We start from the raw sequence: 11,170 nt of genomic DNA, 5'->3' as shown, positions 1-11,170 counted from the left end.
TGTAATGGTTGTAAAACTGTTTAAATGTTCATCTACAATAACTCTGGGCCTCTGTGGAGTGTGTACAGCTGATAGCATTTCTTGGTCTGTGAGGCTAACAAAAACTAAAGGGTGACTAATTATCGATTCAAACATGTTGAAAATGAGAGCCAAACTTGTGTAAAACTGTAAACTCGCTAACAACTCTCTAACACATTGTGGGTGCTAACTGTTAATCTAGCTAACACATTAACAGTGAGAGTTACATAATATTATTTGATGTTGTACTATAGTATGTTAAGATGTGTGCCTATTTGAATATGTCAACATGGTTGTATTTACCTTAAATTAATAAGCTGATAGTATCAGCTAAAAGGATGAAGATGGTGAAAATGTCATTGGCCTCCATCTGTTAAACTAATCCTGTTTTGTTTTGTTGTCTCATTGTTGCCTCTCTAGTGGATCTGCTGTTAATGTAATCAATGCGAAGCAGTTAAAACTGATTATAAAACCCCTCTGCTACTTAAATGACCAGACTATCTATCTATCTATCTATCTATCTATCTATCTATCTATCTATCTATCTATCTATCTATCTATCTATCTATCTATCTATCTATCTATCTATCTATCTATCTATCTATCTATCTATCTATCTATCTATCTAAATTCTGCTTTTATTTTGAAGGCATTTGTGCTTCTTCCCACCGGAAGACGTTGGACCCGATGTCACCAAGGTGACCGGATGCTTTCACGGAATTTCGTTAGCACACAAGGAGAATTAAGTCATTTAATGTAGCCTACTCATGGATTTAACACAGTACCAGCTGTTCGTTTTGGATCCCGGATGTTATCTTCACGGTCTTTAAGTAAAAAAGCTGTCAAATAAACGCTCTTTTAAAGTTTCACGACCTTAAAACCTTGCAAATATAAATTATCTTGTAACTGTCACAAAGTTGTCAAGACCAGCGGAACAAATGGCAGCTTCGAAAGCAGTCGTTCCCGGGCGAGCATTAAGGACGTCCAAAAGAACGGACAAATCATCCCCAGCGTCCACTCAGAGCTTTATGGAAAGGTAATCTGTCAGTGCATGCAGAGACTATACACGGTACATGCCATTTCTTCTTCTTAATCTTTGTGGCATTCAGCGCTCAAACAGTGGATCTGCTGTTTATAGACTTCAAAGTAAAAGGATTTGTAGCAACAAATACAATAACAGCACAGCGTAAATCAATTCAAGTGGAAAACACTTTACTACATGGATTAAGCAGTTGGATTCTTTCCCATTAAATGTAGGCAGTTACAACACAGAAAAACAGGTCAGTTAGTAGACGGTTGCTGCCTCTACTACCAAAATGATTCTGTTAAAACAGCTAATCGTTCATATTTAGCAACAGCGTTGTTTTTAATATTTGTTTTAGTCTGAACGCCTCAACGAGCAGAAATAATTGTTTCACTCAACAATGGTTAGAGTCTTAGAGGTTTGGAGTGCAGCCCGGATTTATTTTCATAATCTTTTCACTGATTCAAATATACAGAAAAATAAAATAAAATAAAATAAAAATACCAATTGTGACCAAATTCAGTTGGTCTAAAGACATTATATTTTTCAGATCCCTTTGTTTATTTATTTATTTTAACTATATGCACATCTTAAATCTGATTGTAACATTTTAAGAAAAAAATATCAAACAATTGAATTATTTCAATCATTTGTGTTAAACTATTTGTATCGGATATTGGAGACTGGCCTTGAAAGCACCACATCACTGAAAATCATCATCACACTTTCAAGTTAAAACTCTACCATGCAAAGAAGAAAAGGGAGGTGCAGAAATGGTCATGTCTCCTTTTCTGCTCCTTCTAATTTCTAACTAAATAACTGAAAAATAAATTTTCATTCCCTTTAGCCTCAGTGTATTTGTATTTAGCATGAATCAGTCAATACAGAAATACTAACATATGACAAAATCTGAGCATGTTAGCACTGTGAGATGATGCAAGCCCATTGTAAAGTAAGCATGTAGGTAACAGTCGTATGCAGCTCAAAGCACTGCTCTGTACTGCCATGGTTGTAGACTTAAGCTGAACTTTTGAGCTCTAATATCACATGTTACATCTATTTTTGCTAACTATTATTACAGCTGCAAGAATTTAGTCAGTGAGAGGATGGCTGTTTGGATAATCTGAACTTTAAAGCTGTCGTATGAAATCATTCGCCTTGTTAAAACAACGCCCAATCTGGTTTCTTAATTAATTTATTCTTGAAGTAATTTAATCTGGTTGTTGATATGTAGTGAAATGACAGTGACTGAGCGGGCAGGTGATAGGAAGATGAATTTATTGCTCACTCAAGTGATTTAATTGGACAGCAATGGCATCATTAACCAGGACAGCTGTGAGCCAACAAACCTAGCAGTATTTGTAATTAGCAGGCATGGATGGATAGATGGATGGATGGTTGGATGGCTTTCATTAGACCTTTAGATCTAAAAATCTCAGCTGAGTTCTTTACATATTTATGTTTTTTCACCATATCTACTAAAACAGAACATAGAGATAAGTAGTTTCACTTTATTGCCAGAAGTGTATGACACGATTTCCAAGCAGTGTTTTCAGAACACATTTATCTCATAGACTGAAATCTGAACAGTAGGAGGCATGAAGGCACACTGTCACATCCTTGTAGTCACGTCTAATTACCTTTTCCATAGACTGCCATCTGAGATCCTGATTAAGATTTTGTCATACCTGGATGCTTCTACACTTTGCTGCATAAACCACATCAATAAGATCTTCTATCAGCTTGCCAACAGCAAGTAAGTACCATCTTGTCAGTGCATCTTCCACAGTTTATTAAATACATGATTATGTTAATTAATCCAATAGCAAAGGGACAGTATGCCTCCAAATCTTACAGCAGAACCTTTAAGTCCAAGGCACGGGAGCTCTGTGGTTTTTGCCCCAATTCTTCTTCTGTTTTTCTGAGAAAAAGCATTAGACCTTGAAAGAGGAAACTTTACAGCATGGTCCCAAGTTCCTCAACTACTTAAACATAAAAGCTTCGGCACCCATATGTGGTGCATTGATATTCAGGTTCATGTTTCTTTTTAGATATTTAGAAAAAATTACCTGCTATGCTCCACTGGTCTTTTACTCCAATTTTAATCCTGCCACATATCTCTGGATATCTGGCCTGAAATTCAAGCCACATATCTAGAGATCCTCACTGAGCTTATGTACTGAAGCATCTAGCTCTCCACCTTTTGGAGGCAATCAAAATGCACAAAGTTTACATTTCAAAATTGTGATTTTGTGATTGCATGATTTGGCAAGGATCATGACACTCTGTGGATGCACAAACTTGTTTTATTAAAGGTCTAGTTCATTAACACATTTCACGTTAGTGAAAAACATGTCCTACAAATCAAAATATATATTTATATATCATTTAGGACATATTCTGAAATGTAAAAAAGCCAGCCAGATTGCAGCCTATGGTCAATTCAACAGTCTTGACACATTGATTTTTTTGTTGTTGGTCAGAACCACAATCAGAACCCAAATGTCCTCCAGTAACTACCAAAGAATACCAAGAACTCAGTGATCAGTGTTGTCTGCAATGCCAAGTGTGTCATATTTAATACATGAGTATTTGAGAGCTCCAGGTCATCAGTGTGATTCTTTTTTGCAGTGTGGCAAAAATGATACAAACTGAAGCTTATACTATATGCAAATTGACATGAATTTCTTTCTTTAATTTTTTTTCAAAAGGTTCAATAAACAGTCGTGTTTTCCAAAATATCAGAACTTTCTGGAATGATTTCATGCTTCAGGCATCACAGGGTTAAATAGTTTCCTCTTAGTAGAAAAGATTATTCCTATAATGGAAGAATTCACTATTGAACTTATTCAAACGTGAAATTTCACTGCTGATGTTTTGATATTGTCATTCTGATGAATAAAACTTAAACTTCTTTTTTCTTGGCCACCCTGTAAGAAATGATCACACTAGACATACTGTACTGGTTTGTAACCTTTCTGACCGAGTCGGTCACTCTCCTGATGCTGTCATTGCAGTGCTCTGTGGAGAAAGCTTTACATTGCGGATTTCAGCAAGAATAAAAAGTGTATGGACAAATCTCTGTTGAGGATGGCCACGATGGAGGTGCAGGATCGACCCGAAGGTTACTATAAGAGGCTGTACTTCAAGACTGTAGCCGAATGTGACATGATCAAGTGGACGAGGCGGCTTGGACTCATCAGTATTCACACAGGGCTACCCAGCCAAACAGAGTGGGTCCTCAGGTGAAGTGTGAGACAGATAAAGAGAGAAAACCCAAGTTTAGTTCAAAGGAATTAGGTTTTCCATTTACTTTATGTATCACCTACTCAAACACATTTAGAAAGAAAAATATGTCATTATTCTTTCTCTAAATGCTCATGTTAACTACTTTTATAGTGAATTTTATATCCTTTTAGTTGAAAGGAGGTGTGTTGATCCGTGCTGTGTCTGTGCTCTAACGGGGATTTGGTATTTGTTTGGAAGCAGCTGTATGAAGCCTTTGTTCATTGTTTGCTGTTAGCAAATAGCAAAACTTTGGAGATCTACCCTCGCTGTTGAGAAAGTTCAAGGTTGGAGAGGTGGGGGGAGAACACAAGAGGATAGTTCAAGCTGCTGGTAATCAAAAACAAAAAGTATGGTTTGTTTTTGATGTCACACTTAATGACACTTTCTTATTAAAGGTGAGGAAGGAGGTCTCTTTCTGAACGTGATGTCTGCTCAAGGGGATGCCAGCACGCAGGGGAGAGCTCCCTCGCCACCTCCACCGCAGATTCTGCTGTGTTTTTATAACCTCTGATTAGAGGCTGTGCTGCACTCAATATTGAGTTCTGTGGCAGTCGCTGTGGTACAGAGGGGAAATAGAAATAATTGTGTTCCTTGCAGGGGCTGTCTGAATTGTTGAAATAAATTACTTAGCCCCCCAACCCCTCATCCACAGAAGACATATGCATGCACGCACACCTCAGCCTTCCTCCCACTGACTCAGACAACTCCCTATAGGGCTTTTTTTGTCTGTTAGAGACCATGAGGAGCATGCGATTTACCTTGGTAATAATCATTTCACAAGACGTCAAGCATACAGGCAGTGCAGAGTGAAATCCCTGGGGTCAGCTGCTGGAGCCCCCTGGGCTGCTCCAGTTTTTAACTTTGTTCCCCCACCTAATTGATATTGGATGGTGTCTCAGCGAGGCGCCGGCTGCATCACAGTAGGGGCAGCCCTGAATCACAGTTTAGACAGAACTGGATCAAGAGATTCGTCACAACAGCTGCAGTTTTAATTTCATTCGTTGCATATCATTTCATTAGCAAGAACAGCTTTAACTGGAGTCCTACTACTTCCCTCTGCTGACAAATGAGATGTAACAGCAAATAAACTTGTAATTTTTCTGCTTTAAAGAGCAACGCTGCCAAACACTGCCCGGTTATTTTCACTGTAATAAATTAGAAGACAAATGGATGGATTACATTTTTGTTCAATGATTCATTTGGACTATTTATGTGGTATTTGGTATTAAAGAACCTGTTCACTTCTGCCATGCTTAGCTTCACTCTCACCTGCTCTCTTCTTCTCTCTTTCTTGCTTTTATTGCAAAACTGCAAAAAGTCCTGTTCCTACAATTCTACATTCTGTTTTCTAACTCTAGAAACTTGAACGTCACCTGGGAACTGACAGTCATGGATAGGTCAGGGCGTAAGAGCACTTTGGAGCAGAGCCGGTCCCAGTTCACTGAGACTTCAGTGACACTGTGCTGGAGCGGAGGAGACCGCTTGCCCGACTACCAGCAGATTTCCACCCTTCAGCTGTACGGTGTCAGGAGGCTAGCCTGCGTCAGCCCAAAGAGGTAAAGGCAGCTGACATCCATCTACACCCTTTGTTTCGCCTCTTGTCTCAGTAAAACCAACTGCTGTCTTTGCTTCCTCTGTCAGCCCTGTTTGTAGGTCCCTCATGGAGAAGTTAGACATGCAGACTCTAACTAAGAACATGCAAGTCATTGGCCAGGACAGATTGGTGCAGCTTAAGTTGCTACAGCCTGGCATCATCATCGGTGTCTGGAGGGTAATTACTTCAGGCATTCATCCCATGTTTTGATTATTATTCACTGGCTTAGAGTAGCAGAACAAGATACACAGTATTTATCACAGGGAGAAGTGACATCTTTAAGCATCTTTTTTTTCTAGGACCAGTGCTCAGTTGCCTTTATCATGTTCACCCTCCACTTCCACAAGCTGGTGGAAAGAAGCACTCAGGGATCTTCTGTTTGGTAGGTTGGACTATAACCACCCCCTCTTATGAACATCCATACAAGGTGTGCTGCGTCTCAAATTTAAGGGATGTATAGACTGACAGTATTGCTCCTGCAGTGATGCACTGTACAGTGGGATTTGAGTTTCTGAAATAGTTTTTCTTTGGAATTATTTGCAGTCCAATTTCAGAAAACTGTTTTTCTTTATTTGTTTGTTAAGCCATTTAACACTGACCGAATCAATCGAGCACAGAAAGGGCCCACAACTCAGGGGACGATTCAGTGTGATTTCTCCACATAACAGACAGCTTAGCAAAGAACCAATTTTAAATTGGGCTAATTGAGCTATTAGATGAAAATTCTCAACAAGGACAAAAGAAGAAGAAGTGTTAGACCTAAAATCATGACAGCAGATGAACAGTACCTCAAAGTCATGTGCTTAAGAAATAGCAAAACATTCAGCAAAGACATGGTAGAAAGAATGGTCTCAGTGGGAGGCTGGCTGTCAAGAAGCAATTCTTAACAAAGGGAAAGAGGGAGAAAATGCTGAAGTATGAGAATTACACAAGAACTGGAGCGAAACTCATTGGAAACAGGTTTTATGGGGTGATGAATTCAGATTAGAAATTTGTAGTTCAAGTCATTGTCAGTACGTCAGTAAGAGGTCAGCTGGCTTCCAAAGAAGAGCTTTGAATGTCCTTTAACCCTTAGATGCACACGTGTTTTGTTTTTCTTCAAAATCTTTAAAATGCAAAGTTGTAATATATTCATATTCCAGGTATTTCTCATAAAATATGTTTGTAACATGAGGCCATTTGCATTTTTATTTATTTTTTCATTCATTTATAAAAAATGCAGTTTTTGTATCACTACCCCACTCTTCCACAAGTGGGGTCAAGAATGACCCCAAGCAGTTCCTGTGGAATCTTCTATGAAACTTTCATTCTTAGCAACTCTGACTGTCCCACTTAAACTTCTGATGGATCAAGAATTAATTTTTACACAGTAACATACACGATTTATAGTCAGGGCTACACATAAGTGGTCCGCAGGTGTGCATTCGCTGTCAAAATAAAAGTATTCCCAGAAATTCTGAGAATACACGCTTCTTCTGCGGTGGAGGAATACCAAAGTAATTGCTTACGGAGCTTGCTTCTTCAACATCTTTAAGAGTTCTGAACAAATGTCTGTCCTCCTCCAGAACATCTAATGTACGCAAACGAGCGCTCCAACTTCTTATCTGGTATGCGTCTTTTATTTTGACAGCAAATGCGCACCTGAGGACCACTTATGTACACCCCTGTTTATAGTTTCCTGTGCATTTCAAACATTGTCCTTTCTGATTTTTTAAAAATATTTAACATGGCTGCTATGAGGCCAGCTAGGATCCCTGTGGCCCTACAAATGATCCAGGACGGATGGGATGAAGAGCCCATCAGAGGCACTGACTCAGAATCTGACATCTAACATATAGAGTATCCAGACTACTGTCCCCCACACTGAACAAGGCCAGTCAGATACAGAGGAGTCCTCTGATGAGTCCTCTGAAGAGGAAATGGATATTGAGTCCAACAGTATGAGCCCCTCTTACTGCTCTAGCCACAATATTCTGAATTAGTCGGCCAGGGCTTGCACCTGGGTCTAGTACTGTCTCCCCAATAGATGTTCATGTCTGATAATATAATAGAAGAGGTGCTGACATGCACAAACATGGAGGCACAAAGAGTAGCCACAGACAGGGGAAAAGAGTGGAAAAATGTAATCAAACAAAAGCTCCTGGCCTTCATTTGATTGACCATTCTTGTAGGAAGTGAGAAGAACTGGGATGTACCAGTTGGTGTGTTTTTGGGAGTCCTCTGCATAACCCATTGTACAAGGCCACTATGTCAATTCAAAGATTTAAAGATATTCGCCATTTCTTGCACTTTGATGACAAGAGGACCAGAGCCTACCGACTGAAAACAAACCACATGGCAGTTTTCTGCTACATATGGGGCCTGTTCCTGGTCAACTGCAGGCAGAAATTCATCCTCAGTGATTGTGTTACAGTGGATGAACAACTTGTGCCTTTCAGAGGGAAGGCCCAGCTTCTGCAGTATATGCAGAGCAAGCATACAGAAGTGGTACAAGTGATACAAAAACTGCACTTTCTTAAAATTAATGAAAAAATAAATAAAAATGCAAAAGGCCTCATGTCACAAACATGTTTTATGAGGAATACCTCAAATATGAGAATGTTACAACTCTTTGTTTTAAAGATTTTGAAGAATAACAACCGAGTTTATAGCAAAATGCATTGTTTCTATTTGGGGTCATTTTTGACCCCACTCGTGGAAGAGTGTACGTATTGGTAGGTTGTGCATCGAAGGGTTAAGAAGCCTGGAGAACTAACAATTTAATTAATTTAATTAGTTTTCAGGATTAGAATTGTACAAACTCTGCTGTCTGGTGGAATTGCTCACAGCTCTTGTCTACACTCAGACTCGCAGGTGCTCCAGAGGCTTATGAGTTATTACCCAACAGTAATTTACTTTCCATCCACGTGAAAACAAAAACATTTTCAGGACCACACAGTGTTAATGATACCGTACTTCAGCATAGTAAGGATATAGCACCCTCTCCTGGTTTCCTGTGGGAGTACAGCACTTTTATTTATTATGCTCCACAAAATTAATAGATCTTTGCCTTTTTTTAGGAAAATGCTTTTGTCATGATACCCCCCCCCCCCCCCCCCCCCCCCCACTAGACAGAGTTTACACTTTCTGGTTTTATCAACTCTTTCCCTTTTTCCCCTTTCAGTTCTTATGTGGAGCCGGTGGTCCAACCCCCTTTCTGTGATATAGACCCTGAATACGGTCTCCATGGTTACCAGCTACACATTGTTCTCCACAACACTGTATGCGAGCTCATGTCCGGAAGCTTTTCCCAGCTCTTCTGCCGCAGAAGTAATCCATTCATACCCACATTTTGTACCCACATTCATTAAGTAGCACTGTGAGTTATGCCAAGGAAATATGAATAATCTTCTGTACTGTGTGGGTAATATAAAAAAAAACCCCACAGTATACCTATGTTTTACATGTATAGTAACTTTAAGAGGGATACAAAACAGAGTCCTAAATATCAAGAATTCATTTGCTGTGATTTTTTCCTCCCATTTTTTTCTGCAAATTTATGACTGTATTTATTTCCTAAGACCAATCGATTTGTATTTAGGCATGTACAGCACTATTTTTATGTGCCTCCATAGTTTGTTTCACATGTGTGACAAACACTTACAGGCTTGCTTTTTCAAACTAATTAAACCTCAGCTATATGGCAGGAAACTTGGATATGTGGAATAAAAGGGAGGTTATACAGAAAGGTATTTCAGAATACTGAATACTTTTGTGAGCCTGCGATCTATACTCTTGTCATAAAAAAAGAGACTTCTGAATTGCTGTTTGGAATATTTCAGCTTAGTACTTACTTTTTATTAACAGCTAGTCATACACCAGACAATACAATCAGTTTAGAGGCTACTTCACTCTAAGGATTTCCATTATTGTTATACATTAAGAGTAATTCATTCAACGAAACAAAAATGCAGAGAAAATGTTGATCATTGTAGAAAAAAGGGACACAAAAACACTTTCTTTACTCAAGTCTTCATTCAGTATTTTAAAGCGTTAATCCACATAGTCTAACTTTCATTCTTTAGGTGTAAGAACTGCTATATATAATAATCTACTGATATGATACAGCCTCTGAATTTGTTAAAATTTAGCTAAATTCAATAAAAAATTTGTGTTTATTTGTGTTTGATGGTTACAGCGCTTGTAGACTTAAACTGCTTAGCTGTCTTAAATTGGGTATAAATGTCTACACGCGGTGTTTTCTCTGTCTAGCTCAGATCTCTGATGGGCTGATCCAGCTAACAGTCATTAGCAGCACAAACCTGTCCCAGCACACATCTCTGTCTGGTGACATCACCCTGCCCTGGTGTTGTGAGGCCCTGCAGGGCACAGTGGAGGTATTACACGAGCATAAAATTCCCAGCAGTGGTGTGGCAGGCAGGAAATATACACACTGGCACTTATTTACTTTTCAACTTCTTGTAGAATTGCTGCATTATGAGTCTGACTCTGCTAGATGAATTTAGGAAGCCCTTCAAGTGTGTCACCTCGCCCGTTTCAGCGGAGCTGGAAAGGACGCCTGTGTGCTACGACTATGACGGTGAGCACTACCTGATCCACTATCAGGATTCTGACATCCAGGTGAAGATGAGGCTTGTGAAGATGAATGAACAGAAGCAGTTTATTCTCATCAGTTTAGTTGTCTATGTGAGTGTTTGCTATGTAAACAAGTATTTCAGTAGAGATTACTGATTGTTCTGGATTTCCCACAGAAAACTGGTTTCATATTTGATATTTGCTCGCTCCATAAGACCAAGATAACAGGTTGTTCATTCATTCAGTAAATGTTGTAGTGCAATGACTGCTCGTTTTACTATTATTTTGCCTTCAAGTGTTTAATGAATGAATTCAGTTTGAATGGATCTGATTTCTTAAAAAAACCTTCTTTACTCTCTACTTAATTTCTGAGTTATTTCTTTTCTTTGGATTCGTTAAGCTTAATCCTTCCCCTGTTCTTGTCACTTTGCCTTTGACAAAATAGTAAAGTCCTTGAAATGTACCATTTTCAGAGGAATGCTTCTTCTCTTTTGTTGTTAAGCACTTAACACTGACCTGTGAATCATTCGAGCATAAAAAGACAACTCGAGGTGTGAATCAGTGTTGTGTCTACACATAAAATACAACAAAAGAACAAAATATATTTTAAATTGTATCTTCAGGCAGCCTGTCACAAAAACACATCATTTGTTTTCATTTCTTTACTTGAA

General features: G+C 38.8%; 1 protein-coding gene across 4 annotated transcripts; it reads left to right on the top strand.

The window, feature by feature from the left end:
* The first annotated feature begins 701 nt into the window (after nt 1-701).
* fbxo15 (F-box protein 15) lies at nt 702-10,962 on the top strand. 4 transcript variants are annotated; one of them, XM_004546596.2, is made up of 10 exons: nt 702-848; nt 936-1,054; nt 2,694-2,798; nt 4,060-4,287; nt 5,689-5,886; nt 5,972-6,101; nt 6,224-6,306; nt 9,088-9,233; nt 10,176-10,300; nt 10,389-10,962. In XM_004546596.2, the coding sequence occupies exons 2-10, from the start codon at nt 957-959 to the stop codon at nt 10,653-10,655; spliced, it is 1,380 nt and encodes a 459-aa protein (XP_004546653.1). In that variant the 5' UTR covers nt 702-848; nt 936-956; the 3' UTR covers nt 10,656-10,962. The 4 variants fall into 4 exon arrangements, with proteins under 4 accessions (XP_004546653.1, XP_023011265.1, XP_023011264.1 ...); XM_023155497.2 differs by having other exon boundaries at nt 702-1,054; nt 4,060-4,275; XM_023155496.2 differs by having other exon boundaries at nt 702-1,054.
* Nucleotides 10,963-11,170: the final 208 nt, after the last annotated feature.

Source organism: Maylandia zebra, linkage group LG9, assembly GCF_041146795.1.
Source record: "Maylandia zebra isolate NMK-2024a linkage group LG9, Mzebra_GT3a, whole genome shotgun sequence".
NCBI lineage: Eukaryota > Metazoa > Chordata > Actinopteri > Cichliformes > Cichlidae > Maylandia > Maylandia zebra.
The sequence above is the reverse complement of the archived record's forward strand: the minus strand, read 5'-3'. Positions and strand labels throughout refer to the sequence as shown.